This window comes from Tauraco erythrolophus, chromosome Z, assembly GCF_009769465.1.
Source record: "Tauraco erythrolophus isolate bTauEry1 chromosome Z, bTauEry1.pri, whole genome shotgun sequence".
NCBI classification, from domain to species: Eukaryota; Metazoa; Chordata; class Aves; order Musophagiformes; family Musophagidae; genus Tauraco; species Tauraco erythrolophus.
In genome coordinates, this window is record NC_141496.1 from 88,988,091 (window position 1) to 89,015,442 (window position 27,352).

At 42.5% G+C, this 27,352-nt stretch overlaps 1 protein-coding gene across 1 annotated transcript; it reads right to left on the bottom strand.

Annotated features, from left to right (window-relative positions):
- Nucleotides 1–664: 664 nt before the first annotated feature.
- Nucleotides 665–23,866, bottom strand: LURAP1L (leucine rich adaptor protein 1 like). The gene is made up of 2 exons (XM_086629947.1): nt 23,651–23,866; nt 665–1,039 (listed from the first exon to the last, which is right to left on the bottom strand). Exons 1-2 carry the CDS (start codon nt 23,864–23,866, stop codon nt 665–667), a joined length of 591 nt encoding a protein of 196 aa, XP_086486073.1.
- Nucleotides 23,867–27,352: the final 3,486 nt, after the last annotated feature.

Sequence of the window (27,352 nt, forward strand, 5' to 3'; positions counted from 1 at the left end):
AATATACTCTTATGCAGAGCTTCCAGTGTCGGAATGCATCACTGCGAGACACCAGTGAAGCCCAGAATTTAAAACCATAATTAGAGAAGAAGGATAAGAACATTCAAGAACAAAGAAACACCAAACTGAAAAGTTTAGGATACTTCACATTCGAAGTGAAGACAGCTTAACAGAATCAAATATCATTGCTTACAAAAGGAAAATTATTTTGTAGAGGTATTTTCATTATTCAGATTTAAGGCTCAGTGAGAACAATGTCCTTGGAAAGGCCAAACCAAGAAAATTTTCCACAACATATATTTATCAGAAGATATTTTATTGCCAACAAATACAAAATTGTTGCTCTCATTCCCTGATGTCTCATTTTAAAGATAAAGCTTTTCCTTCACCACTTTTAAGGACCTGTAAATACAGCATTGTAAAAAATTAAAACGAAAAAGAAAAATTGCGACAATAAATTAAGAAAAAGAAAAGGTGAGGAGGAAGAAAGCCCAACCCACCAAGGAGAAAATGTATTAGAAGCAACAGAGAAGTTGTGAAGTGAAAATCAAAGTATCATATTATGTTTTCCTTCCAAGAGAAGTCTGAGGGTTTTGCACATGAAATAAAATAGCAGCAAAGAAAAAGGATAAGTGCATTTGTGTCCTACTGGAACTTGTTTTTACTAGCCAAAACAGTAGTACTCGTCAGAATCAATTTTGGGATGCTTATGCAGAGGCTGTGAGTCCTCCATAATAGAAGAATCACTGAACTGGTCCATGTCTGAAGGGGTCTGGTGACCAGGGACATCATCCACTAAGGTGTCCAAATAACTCCCCACCGATATTCCATCCAGTCCATCACTACAGTCTTGTAAACTGTTACAGCTGCCATGGAGGGACGTCTCCTGACTTTCCAGCAAGCTGCACAGGCTGCCGCTCAAACTGCTACCTCTGCTGGCAGTGGCCTTCTCTTCAATCATCCACTTGATTGATTCAATACTTTCGTTGATGATGAGTAGCTGGCGCATAAGCTTCACATCAGTGGCTCGGAGATTAACCTACAGGGCAAAAGTAATTAAAAAGATTACTCATTTTCTTCAAAATCAACCTCTAGAGGCAACGGACGGGTTAAAAAAACTCACACAAAAAGTCCAGCTTTCACAACTAGGACAAATCTATTTAAATAATTAGTAAAAAAGGAAAAAGTAGAAGTATTACCATAATATTTTCAATGAAGTTCAAGTGGGACCATGATCAGGCTACATAAGCAGTCTATTAACACTAATGCTAGTCAGTGACAAGACTTGTGCAGACACCAGTACAATGCTATTTAGGTCAGAAACACAGCTGCTACGACAACTCTTGGGGACAGCTTTTCATTATTCAGAGAAGCAAGACACACAGCCATTTCCATTTACAATTACTGCAAGTTACTTAGCAGATCCAGGCAGCTAAGCATTTACACCAAATTATCCTTATTATGGCTACTTGGGTAACTTAAAATGTTCAGATGTGCATCATGTGGAAAAAGGCTTGCAGACTTTTAGCTTTTATTCACACTACACCTAAGTTTATGTTGCAAGCTGCTGTATAAATGCCAGAGAGTTGAAATATTTACCTTCCTGAAACTGTAAATTTCAGATTATTTAAACCTGTATTAGATGAAGGTGGCAAGTTCACAGCCAACCACTTACTGTAGATTAACATAAAGAGCAACAATTTGCAAAAAATAACTAAATCAAAAACACACATTAAGCACAAAGTCCTACTTTCCAACTCAGAGGTAGTGGTTGATGCATACAGACAGAAGTGCTAACGATAAAGCACAGTGGAGTATCACAGTGATGCATTTCATAGATATATTTAAGTTAATCGACTTCATGTTTTCCTTAACAGACAAACTTTATAAGCCACTGTTTTACTCAAACTTCCACAATGAGATAACACATAAAGGTAAAGCCTAAGGCTTTTATTTGTTGCTTATTTATTTCTTCTCACCTGAAACATCACAAGTGTTGGCAAAAAAAAAAAATAATCTGTGTGACCTCCTGTTCATCGCATGGAACAAGTAAAAAATACTGAAAAAGATGAAGATGGATTTCACCGTAATATCAAGTGTGGAGAACCAGAAGCTACTTCCATCCACACTGTGAGAACATAATGCTACTCTGTGACCTAATCAGCTCTCCAGCCCCTTCCAACAGCACTACTAAATGTCTGACACCACAACAGACACGCTTCCAGTCTCGCTGCTTCCAGAGTTAAGACCTCTGCCTAGATGAACTTTTCCCATAGTGCCAACGCAGGACATGCATGCTTAAAAGCACTGGAAAAAAGACGCCGGTCATTTCAGGTTGACTTATAGGGACACCATGTCCAGCATCTAATTTGTGTCATGTTTTATCACATGTTCTATCACATGTTCTTACATCTTTTAATTGTACTAATCAAGCATACTGCACGCTGGTATGTCACTGCCTTAATACACGCATTTGGAAAATACTTTCCCTTGTGTAGAACTTGAATGTACTTCTCTACAAAAACGTGCGCCGTAATGTCTGATATATACATATATATTACAGGTTCTTCTTCCATCTTAACCTTCAGATTATTAATTCAAAAAAGACAATGCGGTATATCAATAATTCGAACCTCTTCACTTAATTGAGAAATTAAGGAAGAGAACAAGAAAGATCTGTTACATCAGATAATAGATATTTTATGCTGTTCTCCAAGTTCACAATTATACAGAAATAAAGCACCTGCATTGTTCACAATGGACTGGAATGGAATCAGTCTTGTCAGGAAGCAAAGACTGTATTTTGTTTTGCCAAGAGTATGATCCAGACACGGTTCTTTCCAAAGTTGAAAGCCATTTTTCTCAATAACCCAAATTACACTGACCTGGTACAGCTGATCAAAAAGTTATTTTAATGTATTTTTATTCTGCTAGATACTGCAGAAGATTGTACCAGCTGTGGCTGGGATGCTCCACAGCAGCCAGCCTGGGGCTGCGTTCTGCATCTGTGACTCAAGCAGTGTTGACAGCACACCAGTGTTTCAGCTGCTGCTGAACAGCGATTGCACAGCATCAAGGCCTTTTCTGTTGTTCACTCTGCACCCTCAGTGAGCAGGCTGGGGCTGGGAAAGGTGTTTGGAGAGGACAGAGCAGGGACAGTTGACCAGAACTGACCAAAGGCATAATTCCTGCCATATAACGTCATGCTCAGCAATAAAACTTGTAGGTTTGGTCTTTCCAGTGTTGCTGTTGCCTGGGCATTGGTCTACTGGTGGGACATGGTGAGTGACTGACTTCGCATCACTTGAGCTTTTTCTTTCCTTCACTTATTAAACTGCCTTTATTACAACCCCTGAGTTTTTCTCACTTTTATTCTTCCAATTCTCTCCCTCATCCCAGTGGAGGGGGAGAGAGAAGTGAGCAAGCAGCTGGTTGGTGCTTAGCTACTGGCCAGGATCAACTCAAGACAAAGATATTTCAAACTTTGCTAGTAACATACTGTCTATGTAACTCAGACGTGTATTCCCAACCTCCTTCCACAGTCCCCAGAATGACTTCTGAATTTTCATCAATCCAGCATCACAGGATTTAAGACAGCTAACCCGGTACTGTGCAAAATAGCTTTACCATTCCCAGTTTCAACAGTACTGCCCATCTATCATTGTTTCAGGTGTGAGGTTCTGAAAACAGATTGACCAATTCGTAGCCCTCCTGTTCAAGCCAGCTCCTCTACTCCTACCCATAAATCACTATAAAACATTTGCTCAGCAACTAGGCTGTCATGAAAGCAGCAAATTACCTGACTTCTCAAATGCAACTGCAGTCTTCAGTAACTTGCTGAACATAAGCAAGATCGGAGACAGCAAATTTCCCAAAAGGCTGATTAAGGAAACGTTTAACAGAGCCAGCACCCATACCCCTCTAATGAAACAGACCCTTTTAGATGAAGTAGGCATTGCATGTATTTCAGATTCAGTTCACAGGAAATAATTTTTTGCTATAAATACACCCACAGCTTCAGCATTTCTGTGGAACAGCCTTACTGGGAGTGATTCTTCGCATTCCTGCGTACTTGAGTCCTCCTCCTCCAAGCTACCGTGTCGCCCCCAAGTCTCCCATATCAAGAGTGTGCTTTTCCTAAAGCAAACACTAAAAAGTAGTCCACCAAGTGTCATTTTTCTTTAATATGGTTTACTTCATCATCTGCTTGATAACACAAAAATGCCACTATGACACTTCTTGCCTCTTATCTGCTTTATCCCAGACACAATCACACTAGTTCATACTTACATAGCTGCAACCCATGTAACTGTAAACAAGTCAGTTCCAAGATGGTCCAATTAAAGGGTCTAAACACACCAAAACCTCATAATGTTTGATGGCTCCATTCCTTGCACACAGCAGCAGGTGCATTTCAGAAATAACCTAAACAGAGTGTATCTCAGCTAATACAGGCACTTCAGAACAGTTTCTACGGCTGCTCTTTGAGCTAGAGCTAAAGCACAGGACCACCATAGGGAAGGGATGTGTGAGTATGCACCAGTCCTCAGCACAAACTTGTGCTGTACAGAGGAAACGAACTGTGACAAGAGGGCAAATAAGAAATTCTGGTAACAGGCTAGCTTTTGCATCTTTTTGCTTAGTTCATATAATCACAATAGCGCAGATCCCCAGGAAGAATCATAAATGTTTAATAGTAAACAGCTACTCAAGGCAAGAGAAAATAATAAAATGAAAGTGTCAGTGAGCATCTTTCAAGTAACTCAGTCTGGTAGCATAGCTGGACAGAACAGATTAGCATTCAGACACAACCAGATCTCCAGTCTGGAAGGGATAACTGGCCTGTGCCAGTTAATAACCTGTCTGTGCCTCTCTCCCTCTCATACTGGTTGTTCTAACGAGATATATCTTCCTTATACAACTAGCCTTGCTTATGGTCTTCCATATGTTACTATTGTCACAATTTATTCAAGAGAATTTATATACATACAAACATATGGATGTCTACGTACATATACGTACACACAGATATACGCAAATATTCACGTTATTTTCACAGACACAGTGTGTTTAAAAAAGGACTTGACTAGGTTATTGGTTTTAGAATAAAACTCTTAATGACCAGGGCTGTTAACAAAGACAATTACCGCTTTCTGGCAGTCACCCAAAACAGTGCATTAGCTGTCCCTAGCCTGGTCACTTTCCTTCTGGATCAAGGTCGCACACGCACCCAGGCTACAGGCAGAATGGACTTTTGTTCTCCTGCCTCATGTTCTGCAGACATAGCTTCCAGCTGGCTCCAAACACAGTGGGTCCCCTTCCCCTCCAAAACTGACAAAGCTAAAAATTCTGTCCAATGTATTTTTTCATCTGTCAACGCCCTCTGCAACACTAGCTCCTTTCTGCAGATGACTTTCTTTTAGATTCCTGGGGTCACGAGTTGCTGTTGGTTCTTCTTTTAACTACAGGAAGTTGGCAGGGATATTAATAGTAACCATAAAACGTGGTTTGAGGACAAGATATTACTAAATTTATTTAAAAGATAGTTTCATTTTTTCCTCAACATTTTATGCTGCGTGCTGTAAAGAGCCCACTAGTAAAAGGAAAGGAAACGAGTGAGCTTGAATAAAATTCAGATTGGAGAGAGATTCAGATTGGATATTAGGAAAAAATTTTTTACCATGAGAGTTGTAGAACACTGGAACAGGTTGCCCAGAGAGGTGGTGGATGCTCCATCCCTGGAGACGTTCAAGGCCAGGTTGGATGAGGCCCTGAGCAACCTGATCTAGTTGGAGATGTCCCTGTTCCTTGCAGTGGGTTGGACTAGATGACCTTTGAAGGTCCCTTCCAGCCCTAACCATTCTATGAATCTATGAAAAAGGTATTTCCTTCAAGACAAATTTTTTAGCCAGAGCACAGTGAAATAAGCCACTACAAGACACAAAATCTTACACTTAAAGGTTAATGGATTCAGGGAGCTATTTAAGTCACTTAGCTGAGAAGCCCTGCTCTGCACAGGGTCTTGAGCTGGGCTCAGAACACTGGTCTAGGGTTGGCTACTATGGAATCTAATCGTGTTTCTAAAGCAGTATGACTTTGGACAGATGTTCCACAATAAATGGAAGTTGGATGGAAACTATCAAAATATGGTACCCTACTGAAAGCCACTCAGAAGTCTGGCGCATCAGCAGTCTTGCAGAAGAGAATTAGCACAGGAAGAGGTGAGATGGAAGGGTCGCTGGAGCCAATTCTATCTGTTGTAAGCACTCATCTCTACTGCCCGTTTTACAAACAGAATTTCAAACCAGTAGAAGCTCTCTATGCCAAAACAGGTGTGCCTGACCACTACCGTTTAGGAGTATTAATGCTACTGCTGTTTTCCTTTTTCTAGGGTGTGTCAGAGGCAGCTTTCCACTTTTCCAATTTCTTCTATTTCCTGTATCATTCAGGATAAACCGCTTTATGGTTACCCAGCTATGCCTACCTCCCCTTTCTTTTTTTTAAAGGCAGATTATCTCAGTTTTCCATAGACTAATTAATTCCATGAATTAATTTGAGATGTAACAAAAAAATTAGAAATCCAGCAATCAATGTCCAAATAATAATTTGTTTTGAATTCTGAGAAGTCTCTTTCTTTACAAAAGCTGACCTTATTTCACTTTCTCCTGGTGTTACTTTTGCTGTGATGAACACTGAGTAATCATCTTTAAAGTAACTAAGAAAATTAATTCCCAAACAGAAAGGTGAGAGTGTGAAAAATAAACTAAACAGTGGTTGGCAATGTTGAATTATTTGAGTCTTACGAAGATACAAACATATCAAGCAGATCTAAAAGGATATAAAACTCATCAATAGGACCCCATGAACCAATTCTGTAAGGGAATATACTAACAAGCTAAAAAGACCTACTCAAAGTCCAAAATTCAGAACATGTGAATGCAAGCTTCATTTAGTTGGAGTCACCGAGCTAGCATGCTTACAGCAAGGATGACTGTGGTCACACACAGGCTTTGTTTATTAAGCAACCACCATGAAGCATGCCACTTGAAGGTTAGCAAGCTCAGTATGATATTACAATAGCTTCTCCACACGACTGAGCAAAAGAAATGCTTTTTTTCTTCCATTTAATATGTCTAAAATAAAACCACGAATGACAGATAAGAGACAAATGTCTGCTCCTTAAACACGCAGGATGATTAATAGGCTGTGCATGATCTCCATCCTACTTTAATTAGTACATATGCATGTGTATGACTTTAAACCTCTTGCCTACTTCAAAATTGTCCCACTGATTCAGGATGTTTGCACTGGTTTCTTTGTATAATTAAGCCACTTTGGGCAATGGTGTTTCAGGATCAAGATGAAAAAAGAGAATGCCTAGACTGACTTCTGAATTTGAACACAAATCTTCAGCATCACCTGTCAAAATGCCAGGGAGCTTTTATGTGACAGAGCACAAGAACACAGGTTTACTGTCCTTAGCTGGAAGGGATGATCTACACACAGGTGGAACCATAATTCCTTGAGGGAATGCTCCACATCCATTCCAACAGAAAGTCAATTAGTTTGGATTAATTCAGGCACTACAATAACTCAAGCTAAACCAGTCAACCTGACACTCTATGTGAGCCCTCTCATTTCCCCAAATTTCTTCATGTGCATAAGCAATGGAGGTGGTGACCAAAGCGTGGCACAGATGAAACTGTCAGCGAGCCGAGGTAGGTGCTCCAGTGTTCATCATTACACCATGTGTGACTGACTGTGATTTACTTCACGCTGATTTAGGTAAATTCAATTTCAGGCAACAGTGATATATGCGGACCAACAGTTTTCTGTGTGTCTGGTGCCTTTCAGCACAGACGTGTGTTACACTGCATTGCTGGAACACTTCCCCATTTCTTTCCTCGTGTTTTTTAGGCTTGCAGTAATCTTCAGACGAGGGAGCGCATGAAAAAATCTACACATACAAAAGCTAAATTTATGTGACCCGTTGTTGATCGGTAGTTGCAGCTTGCTCATCTAGTTTATTTCTGCAAACTGAGCAAGGTACAGTGACGTTTTTCAGCTGCACTGCCGTAACGAGCCACAACAAAAACACCGTGGCAGGGTACAGATCCCTCACTTCCTGCCTTCTTTTGCAAGGGAGATGATTCTTTTGTTTCTCTCGAAGGCTCAAAAATTGTTAAAACCCTCACAGCGGTTTTTTAGGCAGCATCCATCACAATTTCTGAAGTCCTAGCTGGTCAGAAAGTGAGCAGTCATGAAGCCTTCAGTTTCCATCTGCACCCTTGACCTTGCTCGTTTAAGGAGAAGCTCCAGCCCAGCCACGATCTTGTTTCAACCTGCTGCAGTTCCAGTCCAATCCTGCACCAAACACTTAACGATGAACGTTTCTACAAGGTCCTTCCGTTAAATTTGGCAGCGACATAACGCAGCTTTGTAAACAGTGTTTTCTTAACTAGGAAGAAGGAGAGACAATGTGATTCAAAACTAGACAGAAGGGAACTCTCCTTTTGCAAGAAGAGTGTACCCAACACCCAAGAGAAAAAGCAAGGGAGTGGGCAGGTCCGATGGGAGCCACCACCACCACAACCAGGAGGCAGAGAAGCTTCATGAGGAGCGAGTTAGCTCAGTAAGCAAGGAGTGCAAGTAATTTAATGGACAGGGTTCAAGGACATTTCTTGCAAACACACAAACAAAATACTACCCTAGTACAGTTACCACCTGGTATAGGAAATTACAGTACTGGTGATTTACATTTCTCTTGCAACACCCTATTTTAAAATGTTAGTTTTATACGTACTAATTGATCCCCTTCGGACTTGACAGGAGAACACATATCACTGAGTCGTGCAATTATTTAATCTCTGTAATAATAAAAGGGGCTCTGAAGGCCTTTTTCCACCTCCCTGAAATGTCCACTCCTTTTCAGTGGAGTATTTGTGGGCAGCCTGCCATTTGTATTAATACCTAGTAAAATCCCAATGATTTGGATGAACCATTCGCTCAGTAGGGTACAATTTTTTTAACCATTTTTTTTAAACATTATGCTATTTGAGCTATCTTATATGCTTAAGTGTAACACAAAATTCTGAGGGGAAAAATCTGGTTTTGTTTGTTTGCTTTACTTTTTTTGGCCATCCTTTTATTTTACTATGAAAAACAAGAAATAATTTAAATACTTACTAAGTAGATATGACAATGCTTATCAGAGAGAAATATGCTATACATCAGAGATCAAGTAGCAGGAAAAAAATAAAGGTTTGTTAGTTAAGTCCCTACTTCATTGCTTCCTGCTCAAATAAAATAAATGCTACATCAGCTCTTTAAATGTAGAGGAACCACAGAATTCAGAGAGAAACATGCAGCCTCAGAAGGATGAATGAATATAAAAGGAAAGTCCTGATTATTTTAAAGCTTAATTGAATGAACATGAAAGTGAGCAGTGAGGAAATGAGAGGGTTTGAGAAGAGCAAAAAGCTTCTAACACCACGGGAAGTTTTTACTGAATGTTTCCAAATATCCTACATGGCTGTCATAAAAGCAGCATCTGACCTTACAAATGTATCTACTATGACAGGGTGAAAATGTCCTGAAAAATCCATACTTTGGACCCACGTATGTTGACAGACAAGATAATACCACTGCAAACAGTGGTCAATACGCAGTGTAACAATCAGCTGTGGGTGTCAGAAAGCATTAGAGCAGATGGACAATCACAGCATCATTATAACTTGTTCTGGACATCAGCCACCACACAGGGACCATATGTGTCTTCCCCACCAATACCAGACAGTACCGGGGCTCAATAGCGTATCTAGATCGTTTTTTTCATTGGATTTAATTCTCTGCTTTATTTACGCTTGTCTTGACCAAAACATGCTCTTAAAAACACTGTGCAAAAACCAGATAAAATATCCATTCCTTTCTGAATTAGGTTTGGTAAACAACGACTCCAGATCTGCTCATTTCTTTAAAATTAATTAGTTTTAATACTGGCACTGTGTAGGTATGCTCAAAAGCATAGAACTAAAATAAAAGTGGAAGAAGATCATGGGTTTTGCTTACAGGTATATGCAAATCTTGAAAATGTTTATACTGAGACAAATGATCTTCACCTCATTATTATTTTTAAAAGGAAAAAAAAAATCAATGAAAAACCTAAACTTGTTTTATTTAAGTCATAACTGAGACAGGACAATATTACTACTGGAGACAAATCTGAACTTTCTTGAAATTCAAGTCTGCTTTCACAATACCACTGGAGAGAAACATAAGTTAAAAAAAAATATTCAAATCTTTGTCTGAATCTCCCCAGAATTCAAAATAGGATTCCTTTAGTAATAACTCCGCAGCTCTGAAGATGGGGTAGATCCTGTTAAATGCATATTTTTAATTTAAGAACCAAATCTTTAGTAACAGCAAACTCCCGTCCTATTTACTGAAGGTTTATCTGAATAAGAATAAAAAGGAACTTCAAGACAGCCTTTTAATTATAAATGATCACGTATCCTCTTAGAACTGCTTTAATAAAGTTAGAAAGCGATATGCTGATCACCATTTTTTTCCCCTATGAAAAAATTATGAACATCATGTTTCAAGCTTTTCAAACTTTTTGAATAAAAATGAGTCAACATCTCAATGAACAAGGCCTGGTTTTTTTTTTTTTCCTTAAGTTTAACCTGTGCACTATTTGAAGTTGTGTGCCTTTCAGATTCAGCCTTATTTTTTCTTTTAAACGAAAGACTTCATCCAAATCTCCCCACTGGTGTAATCACTGTCCTGCTAAAATATGGTTTGTACACAAGCTTTGTGCCCGTCTGAACATACTAGTGAGTTTGAGATCTTCCAGACAAAAGGAAGCAAAGTTGCCTATTTTGAGACTTTCAACCAAAAATACCCTTCCAAACTTCCAGACATCTATAAACAGTTAACTACCTTAGTTCCTTCTCACTCACTAAGAAGGTACCAAACAGCTAGCAGCCAACCTGCATCTGGGACCTCTGGGTTAAAAAGCTAGCAGCAAACAAGGGGCTAGTACCGTTCTTAGCACGCTGAAATGCTGAATTTGGCCAACACTGCCAGCCACGCAGGCTGCTGCAGGCTAGACTAGCTGCAGCTTTTGAGCTCTTTTGGCTCAAAAAGCCAGGAGCCCCTTTGGCTCCTACAGAAGACACTGCAGCAATATGTCCTGGAGGTCACAAGGCATGCTTATCCAGGTAATAAAGTGAAAGCAAATATTAAAAACATAAATAAACAGAAATCCTATACTTCTAGCCAAGCACATCTCATGAGAAGGTAGCAGCAATAATCAGTAACAAACTATAAACTTCAAGGCAAAACCAGGCACTCTAGGTACCAGTCTTTCCATAATATTTGATCCGTCCTCTGACCAACAGCCATCATCCACACCACGTGACGCAGACCTCAGATTCTCCTACACCACTCTAACTCATCTCATACTGCTCTTTCAGTATCTAAACCTGCTCTCAGCAAAGATTTCTACGTAGCAGACTACTAGGGCACCATGGCTTGATCCTAGTTCAGAATGGTGAATGAATTGAGAGCAGCCCTGAGGAAAGGGACTTGGGAGTGCTGGTGGATGAGAAGCTCAACATGAGCCGGCAATGTGCGCTGGCAGCCCAGAAAGCCAACCGTGTCCTGGGCTGCATCCAAAGCAGTGTGGCCAGCAGGTTGAGGGAAGTGATTCTGCCCCTCTGCTCTGCTCTTCTGAGACCCCACCTGGAATACTGTGTTCAGCTCTGGAGTCCCCAGCACAAGAAGGACATGGAGCTGCTGGAGCGGGTCCAGAGGAGGCCACAAAGATGATCCAAGGGCTGGAGCACCTCTGCTATGAAGACAGGCTGAGAGAGTCAGGGCTGTTCAGCCTGGAGAAGAGAAGGCTTCGGGGAGACCTTCCAGTACTTAAAGGGGTCTACAGAAAAGCTGGAGAGGGACTTTTTACAAGGGCGTGTAGTGACAGAACAAGGGGCAATGGCTTTAAACTGAAAGAGGGCAGATTTAGATTGGATATAAGGAAAAAATTCTTCACTGTGAGTGTGCTGAGGCACTGGAACAGGTTGCCCAGAGAAGCTGCGACTGCCCCATCCCTGGAAGTGTTCAAGGCCAGGTTGGATGAGGCTTTGGGCAACCTGGTGTAGTGGAGGGTGTCCCTGCCCATGGCAGGGGGGTTGGAACTAGATGGTCTTTGAGGTCCCTTCCAACCCGAGCCAGTCTATGATTCTATGATTTCCCATTTCTTCTTCTACTGAGGAAATACATTAGCTACTAAGCTAGTGGGGGAGCAGAAATAAGTTACAAGACTTGCACCAGATGGCTAGGAAAAGACAAATATGGCCTTCACCAACAATCAAGAGTGACCTGGGAAGTGAGAGAACTAGACAAAGAAACCCGGGACACAACAGAGTTGGACTAGAGAAGTATGTTTGTATTTGAAAAAGGCTACTTAGGGCTCTTCTGAAGCAATTTTGTCATTAAACTTCAACAGAGTACAACTTAGCAAAAGTTGAGGAGAGAAATGACGAAAGCTTAAACATCATATTGTTGTTTGGTTTGCAATTCTTTTTCCTCTGAAACGGGAGGACTGCCACTTTGTACTGGTGAAAGCATGACCAGCTTTCACTACAAATTGATGGTCACTGCGAGCTACCTCATCTGTCTACAGGGAAAAGAGCAACTGTGCCTTTTCTCTACTGCTCTAGTCGTAGCAACTAGCGCTAGGTGCTAACAAAAAGTATGAACATTCCATGGGCATTTGAAGTTGAAGAGAATTACTGTTGCTTTGGAATGCTAGTAGTACCACTCTTCTCTTGCAAAGAGGCTTTCTCCTCTACTCTTGCAGGATTTGGAGTTTTCTCCTGCAAACCCTGTAACACAAGGAACCTCCCACAGGCCACCACTTGAGACTAAAATATTTCAGTGTATGGCACAATTCTCTGAGGACATATGGATAGCCTGTTAATGGTTGCAGTGGTTGAAGTGGCCCCATGAGGGCAAAATGCATTTGCAGTCACAGATCTGGAAAAAAATCACTCTGGCTTCATGTTTGCTCCTCTCTTAACTGCATAGTTTTGAGAATACTAGAACAATAGCCTGAAGTTGGAGCTCACAATGACTCCTTGAATGACTACTCAAAGTTGTCATGTTTTTGCACAGATCCATCCAAATTCTGTTAGTCAGAAAACCTTCCTGCCCATGGAAAGTATTCTTCAGTACCAAACTACATAAAAACATTCACTGCCACTGTTTTATCATGATGTTCTTTGTTCTAAACACACATCATTTGGCTCTGCCCAACAGAGAAAAAGGTCTGTATTAGCAGCCAAACTTAGAGAACAAGTGTAGGCTTGCGATGTGGCTGGAACAGACCTTCTCCAGGCGCCCTTCCAAACTTACGTTAGTCTCACCCCAGGAAGGACGCTAGATATTCACTTCACTAGTTTTCTGAAGAGGTGGCAAACCAATGCAAATACTATTTCTGCTTACACAGACATGCTTCAGTTCCTCCTTGCTGGTAGAGCTGTTTTTCCTAGCCATTTATGATTATTGGAAGGGTCAAGGTCAAAATCTGAAGCTTTGTGAATTAAAAAATCTTTTCGGGAAATATCCGGCACTAAGAGAGCTGTGCCCAGTGTTTGCTATGTCTCATAACACATCTGAGTTACAAAAAGCAGTGTAACCATTTTAAACAGAACATTTCTTTATATCAGTGGAAATTCTGTATGAAGACAGAAAAAACCAATACTCACAAAAATGCAAAGCAACAGAGCAGTCCTACCTTTGTTTCTACCTTGGGGTAAAAACTTGAGAGCTTGGAAACACTCAACACATTCCTTACATTTTAGTTCTTGGATGTTTGCCTCCTCCTGTATCTAGAGAGAGGTAGGCTTCATGGCCAGACTGTCCTTCTGGAAGCATTGTAGTCATGAATGCAGCTGGTATCTAACAACAGCGAACAAAGTTGCAAAATAAAACAGTAAGGCGTTTATAAAATCTGAAACTCTCAGGAGTTAAATGGTAATTTAGCATTGCTTTACAGGCAAGTAAACGCCTTCACTTCGTGTGGCACTGCACCCAGCAGGGCCATACAGCAGTGCAAATTTTACAGCAGGGCAAATGAAACGTTCGGGTAACTTCTCCCAGCAGCTTGGCTGGTTTGTGCTTCCTGTTAATCAACAAACGTGCCACACCATTCCCTTGACAAAACCCAAGCATTAGGAAATGCCAGGCTGGTGAGGAGGGAGGAGAACGATTAGATTGCTGAGAGCAGGGTTGCATAGCTGTGCCAGTGTTGCTCTTAGAATCATAGAATCATCTGGCTGGAAGAGGCCCTCAAGATCATCGAGTCCAACCATTCACCCTGCACTGTCAGGGTCCCTAAACCATGTTGCTCAACACCAAATCCACATGGTTTTAAACACCTCCAGGGATGGGGACTCCACCACCTCCCTGGGCAGCCTGTTCCAATACTTCACAGCCCTCTCTGGAAAGAAATTTTTCCTGATATCTAACCTAAATTTCCCCTGGCGCAACTTGAGGCCATTCCGTCTCGTCCTGTCATTCATAACGTGGGAGAAGAGACCGACCCCCATCTCCCTCCAACTCTCTTTCAGGTAGTTGTAGAGAGCAATAAGGTCCCCCCTGAGCCTCTTCTTCTCCAGACTGACCAGTCCCAGCTCCCTCAGCCACTCCTCATAGGACAAGTTCTCTAAACTCTTCACTAGTTTTGCTGCAAAAGTTTTTGGTTTAGTTTTCGTTTGCAGTCTTCTCCATGTTTATGGAAGCTCTGGTAGAGGTTGCATATTCTGACACAACAGAGTAGCTAACTTAAACACCTGACATAGATATATTCTCCTTTTCTCCTCTTATGGAAAGGGGGAAGCCTCCTTTGGAGCAAGTTCAAGCGGGGAATCCTCAGACACGTTTTTTTCCCCCACACTCTCATCTGCAGGAAGGCAACCGGAGGGACTCACTGCTGGAATGCAGCACAGAGTATTTCTGAAGCAACTAACCATTTGAATATGCTTCTAGATTTGAAAACAACTGAGTTGCGTTGTTCACACCTTTCAAATCTATAATACAAGGTGGCTTACAGACCCTTTGGATGTATTTTGGACACTTATTTTGGTCACCCTCTGAACTAGAGTTCCTTCCAGTTGGTTGTCACGAACACCTTCCCAACACAGTCAAGTATCTCTTGAAGCTTGCAAGCTGCTCAGGCACATGGCTCAACAGCTTTTCAAAACTTGTTGAAGAGAATAACTCAGGATGTACCTACTCTGCCCACTCTTCATCTTGGGCAAAAACCCAGCTCTCTCTAGAGACAAAGACAGGCATGGCAAGACATCCATTGACACCTAAGCTGTAAAGACTAATGATAATGTTAAAAGCTGTGAAAAAGAAGGATGGTTACTTCAATAAGTATAGTTAAAAAAAAAAAAAATCTTTCTCCAAACCACATCTTCCAATACTGGTTATCTTACGTAACAGTGTCTAGACATGTTGCAGACACAACCCCTAGTGATGTATTCATTTGACAGAAGCCACTACAGAGCTGTGAATTCAACAACTACTGATGTAAGTATCCTAGTCTGACACCTATCTACCGAAGGGAAACAAACAGCAGTGCCACATGGATTACAATGCAGCTGTTTCAATGGACACATACAAAAATATTGTCTCTGTCATTCTAGGTTTTACTCCTAGCACAGCTACAGCTTGCTGTAGACTCAAGAGCATCCTTGGCTCTAGGGATACTGAGACCATTTGTATACTCACGGGGCTCTGCACATTGTGGCACAGAGCAAAATTGAGCTCAGAAGCCAACTTACCCTCAGGGCAAGGCTTACAACTTCAGGATCAGCATTACTATGGTGACTGCAGGCACAGAAGGTTTCCCAGCTAGACCTGGTTTGTAGCCATTTAGCGGGTAAAGGAAGAGCCCCTCACAGTCACATCCTTAACTGCAAAGTACAGATGTGCAGGAGTATTTTATCTTCCACATTAAAGAAACATCATTGTTTTAATTATTAATCTCCTCCTTGGCTTTTATTACAGACATTATTTCAGAACAAATATATCAACCTCTTCCTCAGACTCTGTAGCAGCCACTCCTATCCAGTCACCTCTCCACTCCTTGAGCAACTCATCCCATCTGCCACAAAAAAGTTAATGCTTTTCTTAAGTGGCTGAAAAGACCAAGATTCACAGGTTTAAAATTCTTAGAACTACGATTCCCTTTTCGCATTAACTGAAGTTATTCAATGACAAGGATGATATTTCAAAACTGCCCTTGCAAACAACTACAGCACATACAAGGCCACAGGACCACAAGATGGAACAGCTTAAGTGACTGAAACACATCCAGACTTTCTTAATAAGAACATAAGATACATGAAAGCCTCACAGACTTTGACTTTGGGATTTTTTTTTTGGTTGTTGTTTGGATTGGTTTGTTTTGGTTTGGTTTTCGTTGCTTTGTTTTGTTTTTTCCTAAGCATTCAGCAAACTAATTGGTCAAAACTGGGTAATCTTGCTCTTCAGAATTGCTCTGTTTATGGACGCCTTCACACTTCAGTTCAATTTCAAGTTTTTCCTGCCTCCTTCTTTAGTTGCTGTTAACAGCTGCAATTAACAGTTTCTTCAGCACTGTAAATAATGTAATAGCTTTCTGACAAGCCTGGAAAAAGCCTTTTAGTTGCAGTTATTGTAGAGCAATATTTGGTCCAGCTATTTCTGAATCATCATAGATTACAAAGTCATCACTTTCCTATATATCTCCAGTACAGAAGGTTTGCATTCACAAAAGCCATGCTGAAGTTTCAAGCACTGCCTGTTACCTGTGTTTCAGTAAGAATGAAAAATATCTATATAGAATATTACAGACTGTGCAGAGGACAAATCCTCTGATCTGAACTATCCAAATAGTCACAGACTTTGCAAATTTAAGAACCCAAATGATACACTGATGCTATCCCAGGCTCCAGTTGTCCTACTAGACATCAGCTCCCATTCCACACTGTTAAGGATAATTAGGTGGTAGTCAAAATTCAGCACAGAGAACCAGTGGTATGAAGGCAAAAAGTAATCCACCACAGGTACATGGTTATAACTAGTAGCCACAATTTTGAGAGCGAGGGCTGGGAAACAAAGGCTACAAGTCTGCCTTCGTAACAAAAACATTTCCTTTTTACTTTGAGATTGCCCATAATTCTCTGTTCAGAGCTCTTCATCTTTACAAAGAGTAATCTGAGAACCATCAGAACCGCTTACATGTAAGATGTCCACTTTCCACAGTCACAAATGCAGGTGAAAATCCAAGAGAGCAATTACACTCAATTTAATTAAATTTCCAATTCCTTTTCAAAAGCACAGTTCCTCTGCCTTTTTATTCCTCTAACTTCATCCTCATTTGCTTCAGATTCCAGTGTCCAGCCTGTCTTCCAGGACATGGAGAGAAATTAAACATGCAGGAAATAAACATGTCCACTGTGGAAAGTTTACTAGATTTTGAGCTTGAAGGCAGAGAAGAGAAGTAGGATCTTGTAACCCTCAAAAAATTAACTGAAAGTGTATTCTTTTTTCTGTAACTATTTACTGTTAGAGGAGGAAAAAGGTATCTAAGAGTAGGAATGCAATTGTTGGCCATCATCTCTGCTCAATATATGTATTTGGTACTGTGCATTTCAAATTTTTCCTGCTCATATACAAAAGGTACTTTATTATTAGCCACAAGTATCAACACAAAATTATGATGACCAAAGGGCTGGAGAACCTGCCTTTGAGGAAAGGCTGAAGGATTTAGTTCTTTTCTCCCTGGAGAAGTCTTGGAGAGGGACCTCAGCACAGTATTCCAGCACTTAAAGGGCTGCTACAAAGAGGACAGACACTCTCCCTTCACAAGGAGCCACATGGAGAAGACAAGCAGCAACAGGTTCAAATGGCACAAGGAGAGGCTTCATCTTGATAGAAGAAAGAAATTTTTTACAGTGAGGACAATCGATCCCTAGAACAACCTCTCCAGGGAGGTGGTGGAGTCCTCATCACTGGAGGTTTTATAGACGTGACTAGACAGGGTGCTCAACAAATTCATCCAGGCTTTCTTTCCCATGAAAGGTTGAAGCAGATGACCTTTCGAGGTCCCTTCTAGTCCAGGCTATTCTATAAAAATCATGCTGTTCTGCTGGTTAGATCAGAAAGTTTGTAATCTATTTGCTAAAAGCTATTATAAGTCACTTAAACTTCTTACTTGTAAGAAGAGCCTCACTTTAGGGATTCACTGAATAACTGCTCACTAAGGAACCAAGGTTAATCAAACCCTCCTACACAGGCTTGAGGCTCAGCCGCTAGTAATTTTATATTTAAGATTTTATCTTCAATCAAGTTTTTAAGCAAAAATTCCAATTAATCTAATAGAAAACCAGCATCTGATATGTAGCTTCACGCCGCTGACTAGACACACTGAACCAGATCTTGGCTTCAATTAAGTCAATTGATGTTATCATACAAAACAGCAAATATAGCAGCCTGTACCTACAGCATGTGTTGAGAGATGTTTCAAGTCACAGTTGCTGACTTTTTCAAAAAGGTCCTTTAAAGAAAGTAAAAAAGGCAGACCCCCCACAACTGTGGATCTAATAAACTTAAGCAGATCTGAAGTTGTTCGAACTCTTAAGAGCTAGTAGAATAGAGTCACAGCAGCTCTGCTCTCCAACCTGCACCTTCATTTACATGCTAAGGATACATTAAAAAAAAAGATTAAGAGGACTGGCATTGTAATGATCATCCTTGCCTTAACTTCAACTAGTAAAAAGTACTTTTAGTTCTGCTTCATTTTGTCAGGGCTCCATGTTAATTAGCCTTTTAAAAATAGCTATACTAAAGTAGAATTAGGAGAGCAAAGGGGAAGAAAACTCAACTAATGAGAGATCATAGGAACATGCCTCTGTCTCAAACAGCTCTAGCCTAAACCTGACACACTCAGCTTCTTGGCAATAGGATTGTTTCCATTTCTTTACCCCTTCACCCTAAAACTGCTGCACTGGAAATACTCATTTGGGCCTTCAGACTCATTAACGATATTTGATCCTCAACAGTTTTCACTGGAAGGAATCTCATCTGAAAGTCCCAGCACTGCCATTTACCCCTCACTTCAAAGAAACAGTTTACCTTTTCTGCCTGAAACATTTTTAGGCAAAGCATGCTATTTTTTTAATTGCATGTAATGCACAATAGACTCTGTTTAACTTTTTTAGCTTTCCAAGAGGCAATAAAAAGTTGATTTGGGAAACTCTTGAATGAAAAGAAATTAAAAAAACCCAAACCAAAACCCACAGTCTTTCTTTGTACGTTAAGGAAAACCTCCCTTTGAGTAACCCTGGAAGTTGTGAAGGAGAACTGAGACTTTTGAAGCAGTCTCATTTTGGGCTGCAGAACAAACCTCACTGATGGTTTACAGTGGTGTGTAGCTGCTGAAATCACATGTACTGAACAGTGACCTCAGGAGCACGATACACCAGAAACAGGGCTGCAGATATAAAGAGTTATTATTAATACCTCAGTGGAAGATTCCACCTAAAATACCACAGGAAGAAAGAGTTTAACACTAACGTTGGGACAAATTTCATATTGAATCAAGAGCACGTCAGCTACCGGGGGTACTCGTCACACCCTAGGCTGACCAGAGCACAGTGTTTTGACCTTCACTGGCAACTACATCTGGTGGCACTATGCCTCAAAGGTTTTCAGGAACCAACATAGTCTCCACCATGGAATGGTTAGGGTTGGAAGGGACCTTAAAGACCATCTAGTTCCAATCCCCCTGCCACGGGTCTTGGTGGGGAAAATTGAAGGTAAAGAAGGGGAAGGAGGCCTGGGCAAGCAGGTCCACATTTCAAGAAAGATACTCTGTGGTGCTTTGTGTGTGACTCCAGCGACCACCAGGAAAATCAGGCTTGAGGGGAGAAGGACTGTACACTGGGAACAGCAAGAAGATCTGAGGAAGCAAGGTGCAAGCCTCAGGGCCCTTAGCCAGATGTACAGTTGTCACACATCCCCTCCAGTGACCTGTCAGGTCCTTTAATTCACAGTCAAAACCAGCATTTGTAAGCCAAACATTGACACGATAATACGCTTATCTCTTGATGTTGCCTTGCAGCAGATGACACAGAAGAGGTATCACTTGTGCCATTTCATTCATGCTCTTCCAGTACAAGGAGATGGCAATTCAAAGACAGAGAGTTCTCAAAGCTTCCATCATCTCTCTCTTCCTCAGAAGCATCCATTCCAACAGATATAATGTGTTCTGAAGCAAGAGAAGCACTGGTTTCTCATACACGAGATGGATGGAAGAACAGAACATTGATTTCTTTGGAAGGACGAAGTGTGCATTGACAGGAAAGAAGACAGCCCTCAAGTTTTAAATGAGGAAAATCACAAAAACTTCTACACATTTCCATTCCTGTATGTTTGAATTTACTCTGGTCACTTGAAGGATTATATACTGCCTGAGCTAAGGCTTGGTGTCTACTCCCAAGCATTACAAACAGGTTCAGGTGTGCTTTCCCTGTTCTTTACTGTCAGGGGCCAAAGAATAGGATGTTGGGGGAACACAGAGGCATTACATAGTAGTTATGAGCTGGAAAGAGATGAGAAAACATAAATAAATAATAAAATACATCCTCAGCACAGTCAAGACCTTTGGGATCACCATGACCATGCAATCCTAAGTCAAAACATATGAAGGCAGTATCTATAAAATAACTTTGTCAGATTTAATTGAAATTTGTCAGCACAGACACTGTGACAAACAAGAGCTGTGGGAAAGGACAGAAGTTGAGCTGCATATATGCACAACTTGTATAAAGCCAAGTTAAAAAAAAACACACAAAAAAAACTTAAAAAAAAAAAACAAACAGAAAAGCCAAAACATCTGTCCAAAACATCTTCATTAACAAAAACAATACAAGAAAATGATGAAACAATACCGCTCAGCATCAAAGATAGAGACGTCAGCGCAGCAACCAATGTCAAGTTTTTTTATAAGTGACTAGAAAAGAGCCTGAATAACCTTGTTTTGTAAATGCCTACGGAAAGTTTGCCTTGAGTCTGGATAGATGCATCTGTGCTTTTTTTTTTTTGCTTGCTTGCTTCAAAGTTCAGTGAGTGGGCTGCAGAAGCTGCCATCACAGCACAACGATGATACTCAGTTGATGGGTGGTACTCGGTTTAAGCTTGATGGATGATACTCGGTTTTCTAAACTTCTAATCTTTTCCATTTTTTGCATGTTTACTACTGCAGCAGCTATAAACTACTCTTCTGTATGGAGGCCTTGCAGCAAAGCCACAGAATAACATGCTACAAAGAGGTGTGACATAAGAAGCTAGATAGAAGTTTCGGCACTGTCTTAGGAATGACGTGTAGAAAAAGTGAGAAACATAGAAAGAAACAGTGTTATTTTTACCTGATATTGTTCTTAATTTGATCAGATCCGTACAATCTCATAAAGAAAACTGCAGAGGGGAAAGTGACAGATTAAGAACCTTACAGACAGAGGAAAATCTTTAAGTCGCTAAAGAGAGTAGGGGAAAACCCCAGGAAGCCAGTCCACTTTCAAGCCCCGGATTACAAAAGACAGCTGAGAGCATGGAAAAGATGCAGACAGAGCACCAACACTTCACCTTTTACAAATAGTCACCTCGCTGGCGGTTTAATGGGCATACACAGACTGGAAGTCAAATGGGAAGCAGTTGTGTAACAGAACTCCCCTTACTTAGCATAAGCACGGAGTTCAGACGTGAAAATCAGTCAGTCATCCAAGCGACAAAGAACAGGAGAGGTCAAGGATGTTGAGACTAAAGCCAGTTCGCCCTGAGGGTGAGCAGGAAAAAGAGGGAAACTGGGTGGCAGGAGGAAGAAGCAGCAAACTGAAGATTGTGATGCGAAACTTCCAAGTGTAAAGTAGGTGAAGAGACCAACTTGAAAGGAAGAGGTGATAAGGGCAAGTCACTCGTTTTTTCCCAACTGCCACGACACATCTAGACAGTCACGCCAGGAACTCTGGCTACCTTACTTGCTTCCTTTGCAGCCTGACATCCCTAACAGTTTTACATTTTAAGCTAGCTACCTGCAGGTCCCTCTACAAACCTTGTGCAAGCTTGAAATTCGAAAATAAACATGAGATACGCTGACGGCGCGGAGCTTAGTGTTGAAACTGAAATTCACAGCAATCATTACACTGAAACACATAAACGGTTTGATTTGTGAGGATCTCTTAAACCATACGAAGCCACACAATAGCAAGTGTAATTTATAAATTATGTCTCAAGATTAAGGCTGCCATCTTGGCTGTTAACTCTCAGAATATCCATCCTCGATTTCCCTTTTCCCCTAGCAAGCTTATTCTTTAAACACCCCTAGAAGCTCACACACCTTTTGCTTATATGTATGTAAGGTTGCACAGGGACTGATATTATGGCATGATACTTGTCCACATAGATGGAGATTGCTTTGTTTGCTGTAAAGGGCTGAGTTCCAAGCTAGTTACATAAAACCCTCTCAACACATTGCCAGCAAAATCCTCACCCCAACAATCCCATCGAATTCGTGCTGTTCTCAAACAGGCTTAGTGGCAAGAGCTATGGAAAGAACTTCTACCAAAAAGAATCTTTTGGGATCTCACATAATAATTACACCCTAATAAAAATGGAAGCCCACTATGCTTGCGCATCTAAACCACTCTGCATCATCAGAATCGTATCTGCTGAGTGTTCACTAGTTGCTTGCTCACTTGCTTGCAAAGAGTGGTATTTTCAGTTTCCTTTAAAAAAATTAAGTCAGTTTTACGGCATCACCAAAAATTAAACTTATTGAGATGGTGACACACAAAGTAGGACAAGCACCTGCATTAAGACAGTGAACAAGTTAGAAGTTCTGAACCAAATACGCCATAGTCTCATCACGGGCCACTGGTAAAAAAAAAAAAAGTAAACAAAACCCCAAACAAACTCTCAACCAAACTATAAATAATTTTTTGTTCAAGAATTACTGTGCATCTTCTGCACAGTTGTGTTTGGAACTAAGTAAGTCTCTGAAGACCGATACCCAGAAACTGAGTCACTGAACACCAGGCCAAGTTTTCAGCCCGAAAACATCCAGTGACTCTTCAGGTGTCAGCCATCAGCAGGAAACAGGTGCGATGCCGGAAAAAAAACCGCACTTCAAACAGCGAGAGCTTCGCGCACTGCTCTGTTTATCGAAACGCCAGCGACTTGCGGCACTTCCAACGAGCCGACGGAAGCCAACAGCGAGTCACCGGCGACCGGCCCCTCTGCGAGAACGACAGCCGGCAAGTTTCAGCTGAACGACCACCTCCTCCTCCTCCTCCTCACCTGGGCAGCGGCCGCGCTCGCCGCCTCCCTGCCGCCATCCCGGCGGCACCGGCCGGCCCGGAGGGGATGCGAGGCGGGGGCTGCTGGCGGGGGCGGGCAGCACCACGGTCGGAAAGCCGTCCCCGTCCGACCCCGCGGGGAGCGCCGGTGCCGCCGGCAGGGAGGCGGCGGTGCGAGAAGGCTGCCAACGTCCCGATAGCTGCCGCAGGGCCCCGCGGCCGGCCGGCGACCGGCTACTCACCATCTCCTGCCTCAGGAGGTGAAGTTTCGTCTCCAGCTTGGCCAGGGCGGCGGCGCGGCGGCGGCGGGGGGCTGCGGCGGGGCCGCGGGCGGGCGCGGCGGCGGCGGGGCGTCCCGGGAGCTCCTCCCCGCGCAACGGCCGCGCCAGGCTCTCGGGCACTTTGCGCCCCAACTTTTGCTCGACGTCGCGGAGGTCTGGCTGGGCGCCGGGATCCATGGCTCGCCCCGGACGGGCCCGCGGCGGCGGCGCCGGCACTACCCGCGGCCGCCCGGCCGCTGCAGCGGCGCGGAGGCGCCGTAATCCGCGGGAGCGCCGAGGCCGGCGGCCGAGCCGCGCAGGTGTCCCGCCGCAGACATGGGGGTTTCCTGGGCGAACCGGCTCCCCCCGCGCCCTTCTCTGTCCCCCCTTTGCCACCGGCTGGAAAGGAAGCAGGCGGGGGCGACGGAGGAAAAACTCCCCCTAAGCCAAGCGGGGTGCGGGCGCGCCCCGGCCCTGCTCCAGGACAGCGACGCGTCCCGGCAGCTGCCGCCCGCCCCGGGCACCGCCGGGATCCGACTCATCCCGCATCCCGGCCGGCCGCAACTTTAAAGCCCGCTGGCAGGTGGAAGGGGCGCGGCGCGGCCCTCCTACCGTAATGCCTGGAGAAGAGGCGCGGCACGGCGGCGGCGGCGGGGCGCCCCCGCACGGCGGGGAGTGCGACACCCCCCCCCCCCCCAGCCACGGGGAGCTGCTGAGCAGGGCTTGGGAACGGCGTGTTCCGGAGGGGAGAGGGGAGAGGGAGAGGGGAAAAAGAAAGATAAAAAGAGAAAAGTGAAATAAAGAAAATGGGGGGGATGGGGGGGAAGAGGGAGAGAGGAAAAAGAAAGATAAGAGAAAAGTGAAAAAAAATAAAATGGGGGGGATGGGGGGGGGGAAGAGGGAGAGAGGAAAAAGAAAGATAAGAGAAAAGTGAAAAAAAAAATGGGGGGGATGGGGGGAAGAGGGAGAGAGGAAAAAGAAAGATAAGAGAAAAGTGAAAAAAAATAAAATGGGGGGGATGGGGGGGAAGAGGGAGAGAGGAAAAAGAAAGATAAGAGAAAAGTGGAAAAAAAATGGGGGGGATGGGGGGGAAGAGGGAGAGAGGAAAAAGAAAGATAATAGAAAAGTGAAAAAAAATAAAATGGGGGGCATGGGGGGGGAAGAGGGAGAGAGGAAAAAGAAAGATAAAAAGAGAAAAGTGAAAAAAAAAGAAAATAAGGAGAGGGAGAGGGGAAAAAGAATAGATAGAAAGAGAAAAGTGAAAAAAAGAGAAAATAAAACAAAGTTGCCTCCAGAGCTCTGTGACCTTAGATCACTTTCTAACGGATGGGATTATAAGTACAGCGTGAGTGCTATTCCCACTTGTCAAACAGGTTTTATTGCAGGCAGGCTGATTCTCCCCCCACCCCCCTGCCTTATTATCATTATTTTTGTGCCCCCTTCCTCCTCTTTAAAGAGTTTGCTAGCTGAGCCAGGCCTGTAACTCTGATACAGACGTGTGCCAGCTGTGCAGACAGCAGTGCTAGGAGCAGTACCCTGTTGCTCCTTGGCCTGGCGTGTTGCTGCATACACCTGTCACAGCACTAAAAAACCTTTTAGGCATGAAACTCGGGGTATGGATAGCCCCATCCGTGGAGCTGTGGCTGATGCACGTCGTGGGAGGTTGAGAACGTGAGGCCAGCCACTCTGTTTGGGTGCCAGGTCCTTTATAGCAACTAGAATCACAAAGAGTGGGGTGGTGAGCTCAGAAAAACAAAATACTGTTATAGTAAACCAGGTGGTCTCTGGCAAATAATTTAATCAGTACTTTAAGAGTTATTGACCAGAGAACTTTGGAAGAGTTTGCTACAGTCAAGCAAAAATCCCACAGACACATAGGATAATCATAGAATCATAGAATGGTTGGGGTTGGAAGCCATCTCAAGGATCACCTAGTTCCAACCCCCCTGCCATGGGCAGGGACACCCTCCACTACACCAGGTTGCCCAAAGCCTCATCCAACCTGGCCTTGAACACCTCCAGGGATGGGGCATCTACAACTTCTCTGGGCAACCTCTAATCTTATAGGTGCATTGGTTTTAGGCCAGGACCCTTATTGCATCAATATAATCAGACCATCTGGAACTCCTTTGCTTGAGATATGTGCAGAGGCAACTATGTCTCTCATATTTTCCTGAACCGTTTAGTTCAGATGACAGAAAAAACATCAATATTCTTACAAGAAAAGACAGCCAAAACCAGCCACATACACAAAATCAGAATCCTCTTTCTTACTGCCACCTTCCCCAAATGTGTCCTGCAGTTCTATTTTAATCTGTGCATATTTGGAGAATGGCTTCTATATAACACCAAATTAATGCTGATTTGTGCCATTCTGTAAATTAGCACAGAGCTTGTTGAAGTTCTTCCTACGTGAACTATGAACATCTTGTTAAGTAAAAGTTTAAGTTTGTATTGCCGTTGCTACAATACTGAGCTATAAAAGGAGAGTTCTTTGTTACACAAGAAGCACCTTATAAAAAAGGTCATGATTCACCTGTATTTAAGCTTCCTTTTTGAAGAGACTTTTTAAAAACAAGATCTGAAAGATTAATTTTTTTTTAAGATTTCAGGTTACCTGAATCATCAAGTTTTTAAAATGAAAATGGAGGGAGAAATAATCAAAAGTTTCATGTTAGTTTAAAAGAAGTGTTCTTAGTGATAAAGAAGTTCCCTAAACCCTACAGTAAATAATCTGAAAATAATGAAAATAAGTTATTCTGTTGTTCCAGACAAGCAACATTCAGAAAGCAAACTATGTAATGTACCCTATACATTAATGAATTTATGGTTTACTATCTGATGGCCTGATTCTCATCTCCCACAGGCTTTGCTTCGTTATAACAGCATGCAAGTCAATTGGTTTACTCGTGAATTACAAAGATAAAAAGATATACCTATGTTAAAGCCACCCTGCTGTTAAGTCTTTGGTAGACTAATCTGCATTTCAAGGAAACAGGTTTCTCTTTAAGTAAACACAGAAACATAGACATCAAATGGTACCTAAATTGTGCTTTTGTCCTGTGGGACAGATCCTCTATCTTCATTTTAGAATCATAGAATCATAGAATAACTCGAGTTGGAAGGGACCCTTAAGAATCATTCAGTCCAACCCCTGCTTCTCGCTGGACTACCTAAAACTAAACCATATGACTAGAAGCATTGCCCAGATGTTCCTTGAACTCTGGCAGGCTCGGTGCCATGACCATTTCCCTGTGGAGCCTGTTCAAGTAACTGACCACCTTCTCAGTGAAGAACCTTTTCCTAATGCCCAATCTGAACTACTTCTGATGCAGCTTCATTCTCTTTCCTCATGTCCTGTTGTTGGTCACCAGAGAGAGATCAACACCTCCCCCTCCACTGCCCTCCTTGAGGAAGTTGTAGAATGCAATGAAGTCACCTGTCAGCCTTCTCCAAGCTGAACAAGCCAAGTGACCTCAGCCACTCCTTGCCCTCGAGACCTTTCACCATCTTGGTCAGCCTCCTCTGGACACACTCTAGTAGTTTGATGTACTTCTTGTATTGAGGTGCCCACAACTGCACACAGTGCTCAAGGTGGGACCACACCAGTGCAGTGTAGAGTGGGACAAGCATCTCCATCAACCAACTTGCTACACTGTGCTTGGTGCGCCTCAGGAAACAGTT